Raw genomic sequence first — 21,617 nt, 5'->3', positions numbered from 1 at the left:
CTAACGCGAAAAACAGTCAGAAGTTATCGACGTACTGATTATATCGTCGTCGGAACAAATCGCTCACGAATGACAGCTAACTGGTTAGCATTCAGCGATGTGTTAAGTCGACGGAAAACGAACCTACTACTACCGGAAGTGTATTTAAAAATGTGATATTTGAACATTTTTTTTCAGGTTCTGAAAGAAAATCATATCGCTAAATGAAAATTTAGTTTTTACTGATTTATCATAAACAACGTTAGAGCATTATTGTGACCTGCTTATATTCCATAAAAGATATAACAGGTGTGTGAGTCCATAAGCGTTTTTACTTTGAAAGGCTTTACAGGAAGCTGTAATAACCGACCGCCTAACTCGACGCAGGGGTTGATACGCTGGACGTGGAGGAGAGGGTTTGGCTATGCTGACATCTGCGAGGTTCAACTTTAAAAAGATGTCGCACTTTATTAGGAAGAAACCCCAAGACATGTAACTTCTTGGCAAGGTAAATCCGATAACCACACCTCTCGCTTGTATAAGACTAGATTTGTATAAGTCGGTGCTGTGTGAGGGCTCAAAGTACGCGTTGCCCGTTGTAAACTTTATGTGACTTGACTTCCTCACCAGTTTGTTTCTAATATTTGTCGGCGCAGTGTCTATTAAAGCAACAGAGAAGAGTAGAAGACGAATTACCACCAGCGTTTTAATGTTTTAAAGTACATTTACAATCAAGATGGTAATAACAGAGTCACACTTTCATCTTATTAACTATTATTTGAAGATTCATTCATTGCATTGGAGTAGTTTTATTGTGATGTCATAACCAGTGGCAAGATGCCTTTAAATTAGTGAAAGTCAAAGTAGTTTTTTATTATTTCTTTAACATTCCACAGCTGTAAAAAGGGGTTACGTCGGGGTAACAGGCTAATACAGTGCCAAAGAATGTGTTTTGGAAGAAAATGTAGTATATCCCTGTAGTTTGCGATGGTATCCATGCAGGACAAGGTTGAGGCTGCATCTTAGGGCCCTTTCTCCCCTCCTGCTTCTTCCAGTTGGCTTCACTGCAAGGCTATCGGATTCAGAAAGGGATAGAGCTGTGATGGACAGCTAATAAAGGGGGGGTTTGTCTGCAGCCAGCTCTGTTTTGTAACCCTGAGTCTTCTGGCCAGTGCCCACATGGAGTGCAGGGGCAGCTATGGGCTGTAAAGGTGCTGCATGTCAGTCACTGGTGTTCGTCTGCTGGCAAGAAAACCCAAAACAATTTCCCAGAGTTTTGGCAAGATCAAGAAAGGGGGAAAAAAATCAGCCCGTCGATGTGGGGGTGTTGTGTAACCTCTGTGATTTACTTAATCTGAGGGCTCGAATCACAGCAATCGTAAATTGTGACTGTTTGTAGTTTTTGCCTTAGAAACACGCAATTCTGCTCTGTTTGTAGTTTTTGCCTTAGAAACACGCAATTCTGCTCTTCTTCCTCTTCTCCAGAGGCTTGCAGGGCTCCTCGACGCTCAGCCCGTCCTAGCGAACTCTCGGATCCCCCTGTCATGAGGTTCCGTATCTCCCGAAAACTGCCCGTGCTGGCCAAGGCGGGCTGTCTGCTCTGGCTACTCTGGCTGGGTTATCTGCTGTTAGAACGCTCCTCTTTTCCTCCCGAGTCCTCCATTGAGGAAGATGAGAAGGCACGCCACGTTGTGGTGCAACGCATGTCCCTGGAGGAGATGGGCTCTGAGGGACAGCTGGCTCGGCCCCTCTACGTCAAGCCGCCGCCCGACACCAACGCTCCCGGGGAGTTGGGTCGGGCCGCACACCTCAACCTCAGCCCCGATGAGAAGAAACAGGAAGAGGACAGCATCGAGCGCTACGCCATCAACATCTTTGTCAGCGACAAGATTTCCCTCCACCGACACATCCAGGACCACAGGATGAAGGAGTGAGTGAAGCTAACAGGAAGCAACCTGTCAGAAAGGGACAGAAACTAATTTGGGCCATGTCCTTAAATGAAGCATATGGCCCCGACTGCTGATAGCAATGCTAAAATGGTGTCAGGAATAAGGAGATTAGGATCATCCTGAATCACTGGCAGTTGTGTGCAGAGATAAAGGCCTTTGTGATGCGGGCTGCTGTTAGCATAGCCCCTGCTGAATGATTGAGCCATGACACAGCCTATCTGATGCTGCTCCTCTCGGTCTCCTAAGATCTCTAAACATACAACAGGCAGGCCTGGTTGAGAGGACTTTGACATTTACTGACGCTAAATGGAACTCCAGACTAGTTTTAAGTGCCGTTGCCTTTAATTTGGTGTGGTATGTTGCTCGGTGCGATGCGCTGCCCCACTTTGCCAGGATTCTCTGCCTCTTGTTATCATTACTGGAAGAGAACATTTGTTTCTAAATATTTGACTCTTTCTTCCCCGTCTCGAACAACCGCATGCCTCAGATGCCGGAGCAAGACGTTTAACTACCGGCGCCTACCCACCACGTCTGTGATCATCGCTTTCTACAACGAGGCCTGGTCCACCCTGCTGAGGACCATACACAGCGTTCTGGAGACCACACCTGCCATTTTGCTGAAAGAGATCATCCTCATCGATGACTTCAGCGACAGAGGTCGGACTTTTGCCGTTGACGCATGGGGTGCACCAGTTAGTCGTGTTGAACACTACCGGGGTGTGTGTGGTATGCGTTTCTAGACAATATGAAGGCGGTTAAACGCTTTGTCAAACTGAGTTGTTATCTTAAAGCTGACAACCGTCAGCCGTGCAAGTTCTAAAGCAAGTATGTTATTTATGGAACAGTGATTCGATGCTGTCCATTCATAAACTGGTTTAGAAACAGGTCCAGGGACTTTTCTGTCCATGAATGGCTAAAGGGAGGCTTTACAAATACACAAATACATCAGTAACACCATATTTGACACCCAATCCTCAACTTTACAGTTTGCCTGAAACCCAATTAATTCTGGTCTAACTGGTATTGGTACACCATGATTACTTCAGTGTGTGCACCGCGCCGCCATGATGTCATGAACTCTCCAAATGGAATACTGTACCTGCCCCTCCCATTCTAACCGGTTCCAGCCCCATGAGCGACTTTTTCCCTCCTCTCTCGCCACGTTTTAAACCTCTCATTCTCGTGAGGAAGGGTTCACGATGCCACAGCAACCCTGGGCGGCGTTGACGCTGCTGATGTTCCAGCTCATAAATGGCGTGGCTTCTCAGTCCTCACCGCATAGCTAGTTGTAGCTCCCAACGCTTGCTGTTACCATCGTGTAGAGCATAAATGTGTTTTCCGCTCCAGTGGCCGGTGTAAGCTCGGATAAGCTCGGGTAATTCTACCTGCCCACCACCATCTGGCAAACAGGCAGAAACTTGTTAACTTTTTCAAGCCTGAAACTGAGAGGAAACAAAACTGAACCGTTGGGTCGGCTTCCGGTTGTTCCATGTATTGAATCTCAGCTGCCCAGCTTGTTTTTTTGCGTGTCTCGACCGTAACTCCACGATATACTGACTGTTTATTTTTAAATTCCAGCCTACCTAAAGTCCCAGCTTGCTGACTACATCAGTAATCTGGAACGCGTGCGTCTCATCCGCACCAAAAAAAGAGAAGGTCTGGTGCGGGCACGTCTGATCGGTGCCACCTATGCTACCGGCGAGGTGCTGACCTTCCTCGACTGCCACTGTGAGTGCGTGCCCGGGTGGATAGAGCCTCTTCTGGAAAGGTGCCGATGAGCAGCTTCTCTGTTTCAACAGAAACTCCACAGAGCAAAATCTGAAGTGAACTTTCCTCCTTTTCTGGTTGGGTTTCAGGATTGGAGAAAACTCCAGTACCATCGTGTGCCCAGTCATCGACACCATTGACTGGAACACCTTTGAATTCTACATGCAGACCGAAGAGCCCATGATCGGAGGTTTTGATTGGAGACTCACCTTCCAGTGGCACTCTGTGCCCGAAAGGGAACGCAAGAGGCGCAAGTCTCCCGTCGACCCAATAAGGTGACGGCAGGCTCTTTGTCAGAGCAGAAGTGCCTTTAGTTGTGTCCTTTTGCCAACTACAATGTTGCAACAATGGGTTGATTATTAGCTTAAGGTGTGGTTATTCTTGCCACACGCCGTTGCAATTCCTAAGAAATCATCTGCGCAGGGAGGGGTAAGAATATGAGACTGAAGATTGCGACACTAACGTCGTCACTCTTTCTTTCAGGTCTCCTACCATGGCAGGCGGCTTGTTTGCTGTAAATAAGAACTTTTTTGAGTACCTTGGCACATATGACATGGGCATGGAGGTGTGGGGGGGAGAAAATCTGGAGCTCTCCTTCAGAGTAAGTTCAGTTGCCACCCGCACTGCGCTTGTCACTCACAATTATATTATAGTCTTCTCAAAAAGAAAATTTAAGTTTCTCCTCAAAAAGCAGACCTATGTGTGTCCCACAACAGGGCTTGAGCTCTAATTACACAGGGTTAGTTTAACCTTTGAAATGAGTGGGTAATTATGCAACAATGATTTTGTAACCTGGGAGGTTCTTGGTGCCTCTCACTGGTATTTTCCCAATTATCTGTCTGAAAGATAGAGCCTCAGCCTCATCTTTGGGTGTTTGGACCTACTATGACCACCCTCTGAGGCTCCAGAGGACTTGTTGCTGGGTTGCACTAGCTATGTCATTTTTCACCAGTGTTTCAAGAGATTTGTGGTCAAGTTTTTCTTCCACACTTTACATTTGATAGTAACTCAACAATCATCTGTCTTCTCTGCTAAATATAAAGCACCAGTCCTTTTATTTCAACTAATTGAGAGCATTTCTATCTGCTAAGGCTATGCTATATTTTCTCCAAGCTAGCTGTGAGCGGTTCCTGTGGCAGTGCTACATACAGAACTCATAATTTCACTTTGGAATAACTTTAATATTATCCTGCAAATTCTGTTATTAAGTAGTCATATTTCTCAGGACTAGAAATCTTACTTTAATATTTATGATTAACAAACTCACCAAACTCGCCTTTCATCACCATGCATAACGTTCATTGTGTGAAGCTTTAGTATTAAGAATTGGCCAGTTTCCCTAAGGGGAGTGTTATAGGTGGAAATAAAACTACTCCTCAGCAGGACTCACTCATGCATAATTTATGTGAAGAGAATTGGTTTTCAAAACAGTTTTTGAACTCATAAAACGATAACTTGGATGATAAAGGAGCTTGTGTATTAAAATGAGAGCTCATTTCATGGCTCGTTATGATATGCGATCCTCCCCCCTTCATCTTGGATCAACAAGAAATGCAAGACTACAGATTCAACAAATTAAACACACCCTCGTGAATCCAAAGTAAAAGATACCACTTTGTTTTTGAAAGAGGGATTTAAGGCTGCGCCAGTTTCTATTACAGCATAAATGTGTGGTTTGTTTACCCTGACTCATGTCAATCTATCAAAATATACAATGAGAATACAAAACAGATTCCTGTTGTCAAGGATCGTCTTTAGGGGTAATTGGAGCTTTAGCATGAGGTTATTCCTGTTATGCTGCAATGATTGGGGATGCTTTTTAAGTGTTTATTGTTCAACAGGTGTGGCAGTGTGGGGGCAGCCTGGAGATTCATCCCTGCTCTCATGTGGGCCACGTTTTTCCTAAAAAGGCCCCTTACGCACGGCCAAACTTCCTCCAAAATACCGTGCGGGCTGCAGAGGTTTGGATGGACTCCTATAAACAGCATTTCTACAACAGGAACCCTCCAGCCAGAAAGGTAGAAGACTCTTCAGCTGTGACGTCACCACGCACGCGCGCTATCTATAACAGCGCTACGTGTGCGATGAAACTCCGTCGGTCTGTCTGTCTGGGCTGGGCTCACGTCTGGGAGGGCAAGCAGCGACGTGCACGCTTGCCTCTCGGGTTCATTAGAAATTCAAGCATCTGCGTTTCGCCTCTCTGGAAAGGGTGCATTATTTATGGAGGGGATCTTTGATCAAACAATAAATTATCAGGTCCAGGCAGATTGAACACAGATGACCGACCGCCTCAAAAGTCTGCGGCGGCATTCAGACGTCCATTAGTGTTGTGATATGGTTAATCTGCTTCCTGTCTCCGTTTGATTACCACAATTGAGGTTCTGTTGACTCACATGGGCGGCTGCACCTCTGGCCCCAGATGTGGCAGAGGATCGTCTGCCTCTTCAGTCAGCACGGACACATTATCTCAAATTTCATGGTAGTAGAACTCAGTTCCTCCCTCCCATTATCGGTTATTAAGCCAACAAAGCGTATTTGTTGGCTGTAATAGATCACAGTTGTGCTCATGGACTTTGCTTAAGGTGTAGCTCCATACTTCAGCAAACAGCCACTGAGAGCTACTCATTCACCTGCGTTTGCTCGCGTTCAAGACCCGGCCTTCAACCCCGGATGCCAGTAATCATTTGTTGTTCAACCATAAAGTCCCTCGTGGTGACAGCCGTCGCCGTGGCTCACGGCAACACAAGCTGGTGCTGGTGACGTGTGACGTTAATTGATGGCCTTCTCCCGCCTTTGCAGGAAACCTACGGGGACATCAGCGGGCGGCTGCTCCTGAGAGACAAGCTGAAATGTCAGAGTTTTAACTGGTATCTAAAGAATATCTACCCTGACCTGCACATACCAGAGGACAGAGCAGGCTGGCATGGCGCAGTGAGTGTCTGATATACATCCATGCAGCTCCGTTTTTATGGTGTGAGATGGACTGGAGTTCATTTCTCCATAAAGGAAGCTTTGCAGTTTAGCCATGTGTCACATTATTATATAACTGGTACTTGAGGGTGTTTTTTTAGTAGTGTTTATTTGTCTTTATACAGGTGCGGAGCTTGGGGATCAACTCTGAATGCCTGGATTACAACGCTCCCGAGCACAGTGTCACAGGCGCCCAGCTTTCTCTCTTTGGCTGCCACGGCCAAGGAGGCAACCAGGTACTTCATGTCCCCAGACTTCCTCCGCGCCGTCACGGCTGCTCTCAGAACAGTCGGAGATGTTTGATATTTTCAAATAGGATGGGGAAAGACTGGAGGTCGATGTTCCAATGGATGAAAAAAAGTTGGATCGTGGAAGTAAATAATCGTGGGTGGAGGTTTCCACCGTCTGCTTCCATGTTTTAACTGCGCTCAGCCTGCCAAATCTTTACCGATGCGATCTGTGCAGCCGTCGCTTAATCAGGCCTTAATCCCAGGACAGAGCCTAACACCCTGTAATCCCAGCAGAAACAGGCTGCCAAACTGCTGCCCTGTGCTCGTTTAGATGGGTTTTTATACACCAAAGAGAGGAAATGAAGACAAATGGCTCGGACGCTCCCGCAGTGGTGTTCTCCTTCATCCCATTCTTTCCAGGCTTTCTGAACGAAGTCGTTTTCTTTGTGCGTAACGTTTTCACACCGCATCTTCTCTCCTGCCTCAGTACTTTGAATACACGTCTCAGAAGGAGATCCGGTTCAACACGGTGACCGAGCTGTGCGCCGAAGTCGTGGAGGGGAGGGCCTCCATTGGAATGAAGCACTGCCCTGGCGACGGCGAGACCCGAATTCCCAGCATCCTCTGGGAGTTCAGACAGGTACAGGTGCCCTTCAGGCTGAAGAAACAGTCGGATACATTCGCAACCATTAAAATGAAAGCGCTTGAGCTTGTGATTTTCGTAGTTTCAGTAGTTTAGCTGACATCTGTGGAATAATCTGACCCCAACAGGACGGGAGCATCTACCACCCCCACACAGACATGTGCATCACCGCCTACCGCACATCGGCGGGCCGCACGGACGTCAAAATGATGCGCTGTAACCCTGGAGACAAAAACCAGCAATGGAAGTTCGATTAACAGGACGGACTCGGAAGGAAGAAGCAGCAGGCGACCTCAAGTGACCTTAAAACGCTTTTGCACGTTCACTTTTCTGCCCGGCTCGGCTCGCCGTTGCAGCGCCGAAGCTCGGGAACATTTGCGTGTTTGCATTACCATTCCAACGGGGCTCCCCATCTGATGATGCACTCGACTGGAGGGGATGATCCGGCGCAGTTGAACTGGGAATGGGAATGCAAATCGGTGCGCGTGGCTCGCTAAGCGTTTACTAGCAAATTCCACTTTTCATCAGGCGTGAATTGCGACTGAAATTGGAATGAAGTGGGAAAACCACTCCAAGGTCCGCGTACGGCCGCATAAATTCATGCGCTGCCAGAGAGGAGGATGATTGCAATAAGAGGTTAATTCGGGTCTTCTTTTGGCAAATCTTCCAGTCCTCATTGTCATATGCAGCACTAACCCTCCAGCACACACGTAAAAGTGCCTTAAAGAAAAGCCCCGACAAAGCATTTATTTAAAAACAACACTGACTGCTGCCATACAAAGCTCTCCCCCTAATGTGCACCTAGCATTCATTACAAGTAATTACTCTTGACTTTAAAAAGAAAAAGAAAAGATTTAAGGGTGGTTTTGGCTCAAAAAGACCTGCCAGGAATGTGAGGTCAGCAGCATTTCTGCCCTAATCCAGCCTCTTCCCAACATGCTGCGTCATGTGAGAGGGAGCGCTGTGATTGTGCTCGGCTCTGGTAAAACGCTGTCTGAACAAGACTTGAAGGACTCATTAAGCATTTGTATCAAGTGCAATTTGTCTCATAGAGCTGAAAATATTAGACAGGTATGTTGTATTCTTTCCATTCGCTGTGCCTTTGAGGAAGCGGGGGGGGGGTAATTTGTCAGTGGAACACAAGAGATGTGTTCGGGTATTTAAAATGATGTGATATTGATTTGATGCACTAAGTTGAGTTTGTTAAAGAAAAAAAAAAGCCTTAAAGGTAGCAGTGCCTGTTTAATTTAATCCCTTTCCTTGGCTGTGCCAGTCCGTTTTGTGTGTAAACTGTACTTGAAAGGACATCAAGTCTGTATGGGAGGACCAAAATATATATTGTAATTCTTGGATTGTTATATAGCAGCTATAAACGCCTGTTTGTCATCATTAGTGCAAACAACAGCTTGGACACAGTGGGAAAATGTCAAGTAGCTCCTGAAGTGTGTGTGTGTGTGTGTGTGTTCAGTTTGTCTGAAGGGATCAGAGTGTGAAGCAAGCACCTCTTAAACTACTGATAATGGAAAAGGGACAATGATGATAATGATGATGATAATTACTTGATATGAAGGACGGGGGTGATTAAAAGAAAATGGATACAACCAACAATGCAGTAGCAGATTTTATTTGACCAGGTTGCATTATGCAGTAGCTCACATGCTTCTGGAAGCCGTGCACGCTGTATTCATTTATCTCTGCTGCACGCTGTCATAAGCACTCACACAGCAGAACTGAGTTATGATGCTTCAGAATTGTGGTATCCATTGGAAACCTGCCACCGCGTCTCAGGGATTGGATTGGAGTATTTCTTGTCATATGGCGACGCCTACCGGCAGGAGGCGCAATGACATCAGTGACTGGATTAATAAACCAAAAAATATATTTATATAATACTTTATACAGTATAATGCAAAGTAAGCAATTCTTTATGTGAATTCATGCAGAATGGCTAAATACCACTTTATAACTTATATTTATGCTCTAAAGATTTGAGTTTTGAGTTGACGTTCATTCAGTTTTGTGAATCAACATTTATAGTAGTCGTATGTTCACATTTAACAGGAATGTAACACCAGGTTTCCACCAATAAAGGAAGGCCTGTACAACAGGCAAATACTTGTCTTATATTGGATTTATTTGCCTCCTGTGAATATTTGTATCATGCAAAGTCTGATCTGTCATCCAGCCATAAATGAAAAGACCTTGATACAACAAATTGCATTTAGTCTCTCTGAATGAAAAAAAACAAAATAGCAGGAAGTGCTTTTCAAACCATGGCTGTCTCACCTCCTTCCTTTGTACTTTTGGCAATATGTGCGCCACTCAAATTACCTTCTGACCCTTGAATGGAAACCTGAATTATTTAACACTTTAATTTGCTTATACACACATTTTGTGTCGGATTTTTATATCACCTTGTGACGAGACGCTGCCCTGCTGCTGCAGAGCCAAAGAGCAACCGCCCATCAAACGGTGATATGAATTATCACACGAGTGAATTTGTAGCAAACAGCAGAACGTCAACAGGGTTCACAAAATTGCAGAAGCTTTGAAGCGGAAGCTCTGGCTGGCGTGAATGAATGCAATTTATTTCCCCTATCAATATTGGGTCAAAGTCTGCATCACGACCTGTCGTTAATCGTTGCGTAAAGTCCTCGAAGACAGGAACAACTACTTGTGACAGGAAAAGGAGCGGCCTTCCTTGAAACGCACTCTGAAAGTGTGGGGTGTTGTGCATGTTTCAGAAAAACAACCCCCATCTTAGAGCCATCATGGGTGTGTAGGTCAGCAGCACAACCGCACTGCTAGTAAAAACTATACAAAGCAAACGCTGTGTTTATATATTAAACTATTATATGACAAATGCAAAGCGAGACAGTAGTAGAACTGAATAAACTGCCAATCAAGTTTGGGACTGGTAATTCCCTAGAAACTGGCTAGCATTGCACAATTGTGTGGATCGGTGAGTTCTTTGATCTTGAACCTGCACCAGTTTGTTCCCTTTGACCTTCCCAGACAACCCACTCAATAGTGTGATTATGGCATGACAACCATTTATTTTTCGATGAATTTGAAATAATACTCGAAAACACATATTTCTTTGGTCAAACACTCAGTTTTAATGGTTTATTAATAACGATCTGAAGTTGCATTTTATTTCGAAAAGGAGTCAAGTCCTCTTCCTCCAGTCTTTTATTGTGACAGACTCAGACCGGAAGCGCAGCTGCGGGCTCCACTGATGGGAGTTCTTTTTAAACTTCTCTCACCGTTCCGTTCAGCGGCACAAACTTCTCCTTTTTATCTCTTTATTTTAAACGTCCCGGTTTTTCCATCTTCCATTTCTTCCACCGCGGCCTCCGCCGATGACGCAGCTGTATTTTGATATCCCCGAGACTTTTAAACGCGTCACTGGAAGGAGAAAAAGCCCCGAAACGCGACTTTTGATTTGACCTACTTGGTTTCCAGGGGTTCTTTACAGATTAGCCAGCTAATCCAGAATCCGAGAGGTAACTAATCCGGGGCAGGTAACTAATCCTTTCACACTTACCTTCTGTTGAAGAGGAGGAGGAGGAGGACGGGGAGGAAGAGAGGGAGGAGGAGGAGGAGGGGGAGGGGGAGGGGGGTGGCAGATGACAAATAACGTCACAGTTCATTTCAACTAGTAGTGTGAATCAACCGAGGCTAATTGGAGGGTTAGCCGTTTCTCGGTCCGGCTCTAAGTTCGTTTGGGCCCAGCGGAATGACCAGGAATCCCCACGGTGTTCAGTGGAAACTTGCCGAGGTTTGGTGAGAGGGTCAGCGGCAGGAGGCGCCCACCTCCCCCCCCCACCGCCGGGCAGCCCGCACCGGAGCGACACCATGGCCGTCTGCGGGAGAAGAAACCGGCCCAAGTTACTTTTTTGCCTCCTCGGCGTCACTTTGGTGGGCTACCTGATGTTCTCCGGAAACCACTCAGCGGACGTGGGCGCCACCGACCGACGGGGAGCTCCCGCGGAGCCACCGACCGACGACGGAGACCTCAAGAGACCCGTCTACGAGAAGCCCCCCCTGGACTGGAACGCTCCGGGGGAGATGGGCAGGGCAGTCCGGCTGACCCTGAGCGAAGAGGAGAAGAGGAAGGAGGAAGAAAGCCTCCAGAAGCACCAGATTAATATTTATATCAGTGATAAAGTGTCGCTCCACCGCAGGCTTCCAGAGAGATGGAACCCTCTGTGAGTAAACAGCAGAAAACACGACACCGTAAATATAAAACCCGCTTTTAAAGAGAGCTGGGAGTGAACTGATCTTGGACTACATCACCTGCAAGTGAATATTTTCACCCTGCTAAATGGTGAATGTGTACAAAAATCAGTTTCATGGTTCAGCTCTACTTTTTACAGCAAGTCCCATAAAGAACAGTCATTTCACGGCATATATGAGCAGTTTTTACTTCTTTCTCTGCAAAGAAGTGAGTTATTGTGTTTGCAGATGTTAATCTCAGTGCATCCAGACACTGCGTGGTTGTCCACCTGCAGCCTGACCCCCAACCCCCCCCCCTTAACCAAGCATGTCTCCCGTTGTAGCTGCAAACAGCTCAAGTACGACTACAGGTCCCTGCCGACGACCTCGGTGATCATCGCCTTCTACAACGAGGGGTGGTCCACCCTGCTGAGGACGGTTCACAGCGTGCTGGAGACGTCGCCGGACATCCTGCTGAAGGAGGTGGTGCTGGTGGATGACTACAGTGACAGAGGTGTGTGTGTGTGGGGGTGTGAAGGCCCCAGGGACAGGGAGGGACATGTTTGCTTTTAGAATGTTAAACAGCAGCAGCAGAACAGATTCACCACTACCAAATGCATCTCTGTCAGCCTTAAGTCAACGCCGAGACGCGGTACAGGATTATGGGCGGGTCCTTGGCATTAAGCCTTAGGGCATTATCACACCAGAATCAAGCCAAACTTGTTGTTCATTCCTTTTTTTATTGAGTGGCAACTTGCTGAGCAGGCCCTCCAGGATTTAGCTAGCTGGTCTTTTTGTTTTCTTCATATTTATGGTTGACATCACTGTTGTGTCAATGCCAGCAAAAGTGCTGTGATTCTCATACAATAAATCAAGTAAAAGAAAGCAGTCGATCCAGGAAGTGGTGATTATGAGTCCAGGAAGGTCTAATGTGTCCATGTGGAGTCCCCTGTTCCTCATGTTGGCTTGTTTTTAATCCCACGCAGCGCATTTGAAGGAGCCGCTGGAAAATTACATCTCAGGTTTGAAGAAGGTCCGGCTGATCCGAGCCACCAAGAGGGAGGGCTTGGTCCGCGCACGTTTGCTGGGGGCTTCCATTACCACGGGGGACGTGCTGACCTTCTTGGACTGCCACTGCGAGTGCCACGAAGGCTGGTTGGAGCCCCTGCTCCACAGGTCAGAACCCCTATTTTAGACCTCTGCCTGAAGAGGCCCCGGTGTGTCCAGTAAGGTGGCCCACGAGGCGGCCTGTCCGGCTCAGATGATTCCGTTTGCTCCTCATCAGAATCAAAGAGGAGCCGTCTGCTGTGGTGTGTCCCGTCATTGATGTCATCGACTGGAACAACTTCCAGTATATGGGGCACGCCGGCGAGCCTCAAATTGGGGGGTTTGATTGGCGTTTGGTGTTTACCTGGCACTCCATCCCGGAGTATGAACAGAAACGCCGCAAGTCACCCACCGATGTCATCAGGTACGAGAATGCGAAGCGTTATAGGTTAGGACTGGAAGCGAAGCATCTCTGTCTGCTATGATGTCATCTCCGCTCGCCTCAGGTCTCCTACGATGGCCGGAGGTCTGTTCGCCGTGAGCAAGAACTACTTCCACTACCTGGGGACCTACGATACGGGGATGGAGGTGTGGGGAGGAGAGAACCTGGAGTTCTCCTTCAGGGTGAGAAATGATGCCCAATGGTTATCGTATGTTATCCCAGTAGCAAATCATGAGCAGACACGAACATATGCCGACTACATTTGATTCTCCTTTCTCAGATTTGGCAGTGTGGGGGCAGCCTGGAGGTCCACCCTTGCTCCCACGTGGGCCACGTGTTCCCTAAAAAGGCACCTTACTCGCGGAACAAAGCTCTGGCGAACAGCGTGAGAGCGGCTGAGGTCTGGATGGACGAGTACAAAGACATTTACTACCACCGCAATCCACACGCGCGGCTGGTGAGTTAGCATAGCTCAACTCTACTGTTCTGATCTCGCTAAATCTCTCTGGAACACATGATTAGCGTGGATGTCAGCCTCTGAGAGGACGCAGGCACCTCTGTAGCCGCACCTGCATACGCATGCTACCTTAGGTAATTTTTCATCAGATGTGCTATTTTGGCTCGTAGGAGGCCTATGGAGACGTGACAGAGCGGCGGAAGCTGCGAGAGAAGCTGGGCTGTAAAGGCTTCAGGTGGTTCCTGGATAATGTTTACCCAGATCTCCACATCCCAGAAGACAAACCGGGCAGGTTTGGAATGGTGAGATCACGCCGCCTCACTGCCAGTTAGCAATTTCCTGGTTAGCGATTTCCTGCTTCAGCAAAACCTAAACTGTTGATTTGAAGTGAAGGAGCGCACCTACATGGGAAGTGTGTTAACCACAGTTTGTCCTTCAGCTGAAGAATCGAGGAAAGACCAACCACTGCTTCGACTACAACCCCACTGATGAGAACGCGGTGGTGGGCGAAAGGGTCATCCTCTACCCGTGTCACGGCATGGGCCAGAACCAGGTGACGTCGCCACTCTGTGATGCCATCAGTATAAAATATTCATAGAAATGTAATCAGTTGAGGTTTTATTCCTTAATGTTTTTATGCCTGGATGCGGGTTGCCAAGTCAACACACAGACACGCACACACACAGACGCGCTCACTTGTGCAAAACCGCTGACTTTCTCTGGAATGAATCTAATCGCCGCTCGCGAATCACACGTTAGTGGTGATCTTCCCGTCACAATCAGTGACCAAGGCCGTCTCAGAGCGGGAAATGACTTGATGGCCTAGGTGATATAAAATAGAGTGTGTTCCCCATCATGTTTACGCTCTTTTCTTGACAGCTCTCTGGAAAGCTCGATGAAAAGTGACTGCTGTTATTCCAGCAGCACTCTGTGGAAAACACAGATTTTTGTAGTTCGCGTAGTCTGCCACACGGGGCGCTGTACCGCATATTTGGGGTAGAGGATTAAGAATAATCCCAGCTGTTTTCGCGTCTTCCTGCAGTTTTTTGAATACTCCATGGAAGGTGAGCTCCGCTACAACACCAGGTCACCTGCTGGATGCATCGTGGGCGACGCCATCAGCACCTACCTCACCGTCCAGCTGTGCGCAGGTCGAGGGAAACCCGTCCCTGAAGACCAGAAGTTTGTCTTCCGAGAAGTAAGGAAATTTGTGCGGCTGGTAAATCCAGTGTTCGAGTGGCCGGATTTGCGGGATTATTTGGAGATGAATTTTACATTTTTTTTCTTCACGTTTCAGGGATTTAGCGACACATTTCTGCCGTTCTTCGGGAAAGGATGAATTCATCTTGGTTCTTTCATATTCTGCCTTTTCAGGATGGAACGCTGTACCACTCTCTGAGCCAAAAGTGCATCCAGGCCTTGGACCGTACCGATAACGGCGTGCCGGCACCCTCGCTCCAACCCTGCACCGCCAGCCTCGACCAACAGTGGTTCTTTGTGGAGAGAAAATAATGTCATCCGCGAGTTCCACAGAATGCCACAGGTTGTTTTTCATCCAGTCCGCTGGGGAAGTCTTAGAGGGGGGATTCCCCAGAATCTACATTCCTGAAAACTGCAGCGACACAAACCTGCGCGAGCGTTGCAGCGTTCAAAACATGTCAGTTCCCATCTTCATCCGCTAGAGGGGGACAGTGTTCCTCTCTGGTTTCCTAAAAAAGTGATTTTTGCTGGGAATCTTTTCTTTCCACCAGTTTTTTCCCCTTTCCTCCAATACCAGACTCACTCCTCAAATTAGGGACCTTGTCACCTCCATCACTGGACCACTCCTAATAGGACAGATTTACTTCGTTGCCTTTGGAGTATAAAATCACGCTACTGATTATATTTCACAGCTTCTGCCTTCCTTTTACCCACGCGGGATCCATAAATTGTGCCTGGTGCTGATGGAAGCGGTTCAGTTTCGCGGTCACGCCGCGTTGAGGGTGTTTTTCTGCCGCACAAGAGAAAGCGAGGCAACGCATGCGAGCGTCCTGCTCATTCCCAGGGAATGCTGGGAATGAGCAAAGGAAGAAGTGCCCTGCGTGCCCGGACCATCCATCAGAATCACCTGTAGAAACACTCCAGAGCCGAGGTCACGCGCGTCTCGTCCCTCAGGCGGCTCTGCAGTTTCCCCGAGTGTTTACATGACAGATGGAGTCCTCATTGGTTTATTTTTCCCCCACCGTTGTCCGCTCTGCTCCCAGTTGCCGGGGGCACAACAGGACCCGGCGTCCGAGGTTTGACTCCCATCAGAACGGACAATGTTGGATCTGGTTTGGCGTCGGGGGCTGATTCAGCTTCCTCACTGTGGATTCCATCGCTGATTGTAGTTAAGTCACTTTATTGCCAAAATGGTTTCAAATAAAGTAAAAGGTTGTGCGGAGAAGCTCCCCGGAGTTGTGTGCGATTACTTTTGTCTTCTGTCAGGATGTCTCTGTTTTCTGTCCAAGATATATTCCATGTCAGCCTGATCAGTGCAGCTGCGCCGGACTGTGTTTTGCTGCTGTAAAGGGCTTTTCTAGCAACCAAATCTGCATCACAAGAGCACATTTAGAAGCAGTCGAAGCTGGGTGAGAGGACGGATGGATGGATGGATGAGTTTCTGATGTAGAGATGTTCTAAGAAGCCCCCGTGGGCTCAGTTCTGTGACGTAGGACGTGATCGGTAATGCACTTTTGCAGTAAATGGATCAAATCAAAAATCCAAGTCTTGACTTTTTTCCCCATCCTCTATCCATTTAATCACAACTGAGGCGTGAAACACGTGACGAAGGTGAATAGGAGATCGCGGAGAGTTCCTCAACCGTGCGTGAGCTGTCATGTCACCGTGTCCCCCCCGGTGTTCTCGGCAGAGGTGCGCAGCGCTGCAGAACCCTGCTGCCGCAGCCGCCATCTCATCCTAACAAGTAGAAGGAGGTAATCCTTGAATTCTGCGCGCATGCAAACCCGGCCCCCCACAGCGGCTCTGGCGCTCAGCTGCGCACGTCACGTGATACATTTACGCCTTCACGTGTCGCCTAGAAGCAGAGATTCGACTCCTATAAAACTGTGGACTTTTCCTCCTTTTCCATAGATCTTTCCTGAATTCTGCTTGTGCGTTGTGGACGCGGCCATACCCGCCCCCCCCCGTGTTGTGGGCTGCAGCCAATAGTTTGGTCGCCGGTGGAGGCAGCAGCTCGTGAGTCACTCGGCACCTGCTCCGATTCCCCGCGCGCGATCGCGAGGACGACAGGTGGCCCGCGCTCGCATCTTGAGCCATCAAAGTGGCGCAGATGGCGCGCATTCAAATGAGCGGCGTTAGCTTAGCTTGTGGTCGCGACTGAAAAAAAGGGATAACTGTTGGCGGCAGCCGTCTAATATGTTGAGGCCAAATAAATGAGCTTGTCTTTTTAAATTTTTCTTTTTCTGTTGGCAGATGATTGGCCACCTGCGTTGCCGCCGTGCTTGATTTCCTGTCCGCCGGCCTCTTTCGAAGCAAATGTGTTCCCCTAAACCGCTTCCGCAGGCGATCAACCATCCCAACATTGCTGTCTCGCCCATTTCGCTTACTTCATTGCTCGCTAAATGGACTGTTTCCTCCTTGAAAGGGGGGACACTCAGCATTTCCTTTCAATTTTCCTCGCTCCCATGTTCTAATCTCCACAGTGACCTTGATTAACACCCCGAAGTTCTGACTGTGTCCAGAATATCCATCGTTTAGTGCCTCCAGTGCTGATATACGAGAGCCGATCACACGAGGGCGTGTAAACCGTGTCTGACAGAGGAGGAAACACCCTCAAATCACTCCACGACCGTTCCCACATATTGGGGATTTGCTCACATGCATCTCAAGCTTCCCACACATTGGCTGATGGGGAGTTCTCGCTCTCACCGCTCTCCAAAGTCTGACACCCCGACCTGCTCCCCCCGATTTGAGGTTCCGAAGACGCCAAGGTCGCCTCTCGGGCTGGGATTCAATTAAATGCTCCTCATCTTCATAGGAGGTGTCTCCATATAAGCTGAAGGGGTTAATGTTCTTTTCAGAGAGATGGGAGCACTTAGAGTTCCAGCAGTCGCCAAGTCTGGGGGGGTGGAGGTGGGGGGGTGGGGAACTATCTCTGGCACTTCATAATTCATTACCTGCGACGATGACGATGATGTGCTCGGTCAGAGCAGCAAGCCCCTGCAACGGAACTTTCCCTCGGACCGATGCATCAAATGCATTTTAATCGTGTCGCAGTGTTTGCCAGCACATAATTAGAGGAGAAACATGTTTGAAAGATAAATCTTTTCATTCAGTCCTCAGATTTAATTTCTGAGATGAATCTGTGTTGACACCAGAGGTGCTAAATGATGTAGACGAAACTAGAATTAAATGAGCTGAGTCAAGAGGCTGGAGCCGTTTGAGCCTAAAGTTTATGTGGGATTTTCAGATTCAGGGCAACATAAACAGTAAACATAAATCTGGTGAAGTTAGCATAGCTAAATTGCTGTAAATGGGGGCCTTTTTGCAGGTCAGGTTGTCCCAGAATGATGCCTTAGCTGTTCTACTCCCAATATCTACAACAACAAATATCAATTAAATTAAAGTTGTTTAATAGAAACAGATTCTTTTGACCTAATTTTAAGCTTTAAAAGTAATAACCACTAGCTTATAAGTTAGAGAAGCTCTTGTTCATGCTGGCCTGGTCAGTAGGGGGCGCTAATGGAAGCAACAGCTTGAACAAACAACCTATTTCCGTATGAACGTTAGAACAAGCCAATGACTTTCTTATCTAACGGGTAAACGGGGGGTACAAAAGATTTTCAATGTTTTGGTCACAATTGTTAGAACTCTTGCACGTGAGCAAAAGTGTAACAGTTTTATTTAACGGTTTTCGGACCCAGCGTGGGTCTGTATGTTCCCCTACAGAAGCAGCAGGATATTCCTGCGCTCCACACAGTGCCAGCCTAGTGAGGCAGTGGAGATTTATGGGCTCGGAGTCCCAGTGAATGCCAGAGCTTTGGGAGGAGGGGCGCTGGTGGTGGGGTCCCGGCAGTGTGCCAGCTCCCTGACCTTTCTGGCATACTGATCGATAAGGCTCAACATCACAGGACTCCGGAAAATCTCTCAGCAGAGAGACAAGCAGCAGAAGGCTCTGCGCTGTCGGATGATGGGCTAATTGCTTGTGGTTGCTAATCTGGTCTACCCCTGCTGGGCCCATCTCGGTGGTACCATCTCACCCCAGGTCGCAAGAGTGGAAAAAGGAATTAAGGCTCCCAATTGTCCTTTTTTACAACTTCCTTTGTCTACCCTTTTTCCTTCGACGGGGTGGAAAACCTTCCCCTAAGAAACGCAACACCACTTGACTACCACTACGTCATCTCCCCTTTTTTCGATCCTGAATCTTCTAAGATTTTTTTCTCCCCTGGTGCCCGCTTGACATCGGTTATTATGTTTTCCAGGCGGCTATGATGCTGTGTAAGTAGCTATTAGCGAACGCAGCTTCTGAGTAACATGACTTTTAATGTTGTTTACTGTCTAACTCTTCATGAACTCAAGCCCCCCTTTTGTTGAATCAGTGTAGCTATTATTAATATAATAACGAACATTTTTTTAAATACAGCTCACAATTGAATGAACTAAGGATTTATTAACTGATGAGATCCCAGTGACGAGGTGTACTGGGGAACATTTTCCTACCTCATCGTTTCGAGGTCTTTGGCCATTTTCAGTTCAAGGGCCCTGTATCCACTCCCCTCAGCCCCGCCCATAAACCTTATGGAGAACTGGGACAGCCCTTCCCTCATCACGAGTGTGCAAAACCAAGAGCGAAAGGGTAGAATTAGGACAACTTCTAAATCATTTAAAGGGACAGTTTGCAAATAATTGGATTACTTGCATGCACGCTGGTTGTGCACGTTTTGGGGGGAGCTATAGGACCTGGAGAACCTCAAAGAATAGGAGGGAAATAACAAGGCTCTGAGCTAACCCCCCCCCGAATATCTCCCTACAAGGTGACTGTTCCCTAGCAAAGGATTACGCTAAAGAAAGTGCCTCAATGCACAAAAATCTCACCTAGCAGTCCTGTTTTTATCACCACAGCCCACCCCCCCCACAATGGGAAGCTGAACCGCTGGTGCCCACACCTTTTGCGGTAAATAACTTGTTCTCTGACTAACGGTGCTCTGAGGTGACAGGTGAGAGCTGCTCGGCAGGTAATGGTATGAAAATAATGGCTGGGGCTGGCCAGCTGGGACGGATCTGGCAGGCGTGTGGAGAGGTGGCGGTGAGCGGGGCCTGCTCCTCTTACCACCTAACCCTGCTTTCAGGGGCTCACTTTCATCAGGCTCAAGTGGCACTGCTATTAGTCCTTTGTTGAAGTGTGTGTGTATTTGTGGGCGTGTGTTTCAGCAGCCAGCGCTCTTGGCTGGGTTTCCTCCAGATTGCTCATCGGCCATTTCTCTGCATTTCGCAGCAACCGTCGCCTTCTTGGGGGTGCAATTGAAGGCGTCATGGAGTCGATCGAACGGAGGCAACCAAAGTTTCGGCAGGGAGGAAGCGGTGAGTGGCAGGTGGCCTGGCCCCGGGGACTCCTAATGAAGAGAGTCAGCTTGACTGTGCATCGATCCTGCTGCATCAGTTGATTTGAAGGCTGCCTGTGTGGCAACTTGGTGGTGGGGGGGTAGCACACACACCTAGAGGCCCAACAATTGTGCACATTCCTGCCTGTGTTAATTTGTCGATTCAAAGAACATGTTAGAGGCCAGCTTGCGTAACTGGATAAATAATGAATCCCCGTTGGCTGCCAAGGAAACCCAACTTGTGCGTCGTCTTTTGGAACACACGAAAGGATGAGACGGCGAGAACAACAGCTGTCCACCTGTCTCACTGTGACCCGGAGTTTCTGAGCCACTGTCCGGCATAATCTGCTCACAACACGCACGCGCTCGCACATGCACTCCTCTGCCATCCCAGATGCGCCTTCGAGCTTATTATTCCCGCCGATACCAGCGGGCGCTGCGTTGGTTGTGTAATGCATCTTAAGCCCAGCAATCAAATATGCATAAAGCACCGAGTTCCTCATCAATCTTTCATTCTCATAGTTTGTTAAGCCGTTTCAGAATCCAAAAATATTTTTGCATGTTCCTTTACTGGTCGTGGATAATGCGCCGGATTGCAGCGGCCCTCGGCCTACAATGGGAATAAGCGTACTGGTCTGGATTCTGCGGATGTTGTTATTCAGATGGGATTTGGTGCAACATGTTTGTATGAATGCAGCTTTAAATTGTAACTGATGTAACAAGCATACGCGCAGAATGTCCTAAAATGTAATTTCATGGTATGTCTGGCATCATTATTGAGTCAGGATACAAAGCTGAACGACTGTTTATTTTGTATTTTCAGCGCGCGCGCATCAGCCTGCATTGATTAGGCTACATATGTTCTCACTGAATCTATCTCAGAGGTCATTGTAGTGTAGCTTTACATTACTTCTAACATAAAGACTGAATTTAAACAGATAATTGAGTGCGTGAAGCAAAAACTCTGGTAATGATAGCTTTTTCCGAGCTAAACGGAGCAAATCCACCAGTATCATGAATAAATAAATAAATAAATAATAAATAAATAAATAAACCGGTATGTCATCATAAAAATAATATTATGCATGTAAAGTTCAAGTTCTAACATGAACCATTAATCTACTGTATTTGTCTGGTTTTATCAGTGCACTTGCACGTTCATAGCCTCTAATTAGAGTGACAGTTGATATTAATAGTTTGGAGTGAATGTATGCTAGCATGACTCTGGCCTTGATGCTAGCTTGTTTACCCCGGGCCCTAATTATCAGGCAGACGAGCTGACATCCAACTGCAGATACAGATACGACACACATTGACGTATTATCACTTCTGAC

General features: G+C 47.6%; 2 protein-coding genes across 2 annotated transcripts; both read left to right on the top strand.

Annotated features, from left to right (window-relative positions):
• Nucleotides 1-332: 332 nt before the first annotated feature.
• poc1bl (POC1 centriolar protein homolog B (Chlamydomonas), like) lies at nucleotides 333-9,146 on the top strand. The gene is made up of 11 exons (XM_057020137.1): nucleotides 333-487; nucleotides 1,465-1,909; nucleotides 2,416-2,585; nucleotides 3,507-3,696; nucleotides 3,785-3,970; nucleotides 4,179-4,296; nucleotides 5,537-5,713; nucleotides 6,495-6,626; nucleotides 6,791-6,901; nucleotides 7,383-7,535; nucleotides 7,667-9,146. The coding sequence occupies exons 2-11, from the start codon at nucleotides 1,524-1,526 to the stop codon at nucleotides 7,793-7,795; spliced, it is 1,752 nt and encodes a 583-aa protein (XP_056876117.1). The 5' UTR covers nucleotides 333-487; nucleotides 1,465-1,523; the 3' UTR covers nucleotides 7,796-9,146.
• Nucleotides 9,147-10,352: 1,206 nt separating this feature from the next.
• Nucleotides 10,353-16,127, top strand: galnt12 (UDP-N-acetyl-alpha-D-galactosamine:polypeptide N-acetylgalactosaminyltransferase 12). The gene is made up of 10 exons (XM_057020138.1): nucleotides 10,353-11,749; nucleotides 12,101-12,270; nucleotides 12,743-12,932; nucleotides 13,042-13,227; nucleotides 13,310-13,427; nucleotides 13,526-13,702; nucleotides 13,873-14,004; nucleotides 14,142-14,255; nucleotides 14,745-14,900; nucleotides 15,077-16,127. Exons 1-10 carry the CDS (start codon nucleotides 11,397-11,399, stop codon nucleotides 15,212-15,214), a joined length of 1,734 nt encoding a protein of 577 aa, XP_056876118.1. The 5' UTR covers nucleotides 10,353-11,396; the 3' UTR covers nucleotides 15,215-16,127.
• Nucleotides 16,128-21,617: the final 5,490 nt, after the last annotated feature.

This window comes from Takifugu flavidus, chromosome 21 (assembly GCF_003711565.1).
Source record: "Takifugu flavidus isolate HTHZ2018 chromosome 21, ASM371156v2, whole genome shotgun sequence".
In the NCBI taxonomy this organism is placed as follows: domain Eukaryota; kingdom Metazoa; phylum Chordata; class Actinopteri; order Tetraodontiformes; family Tetraodontidae; genus Takifugu; species Takifugu flavidus.
Note: the sequence above shows the minus strand (reverse complement) of the source record. Positions and strands in the feature narration are given on the sequence as shown.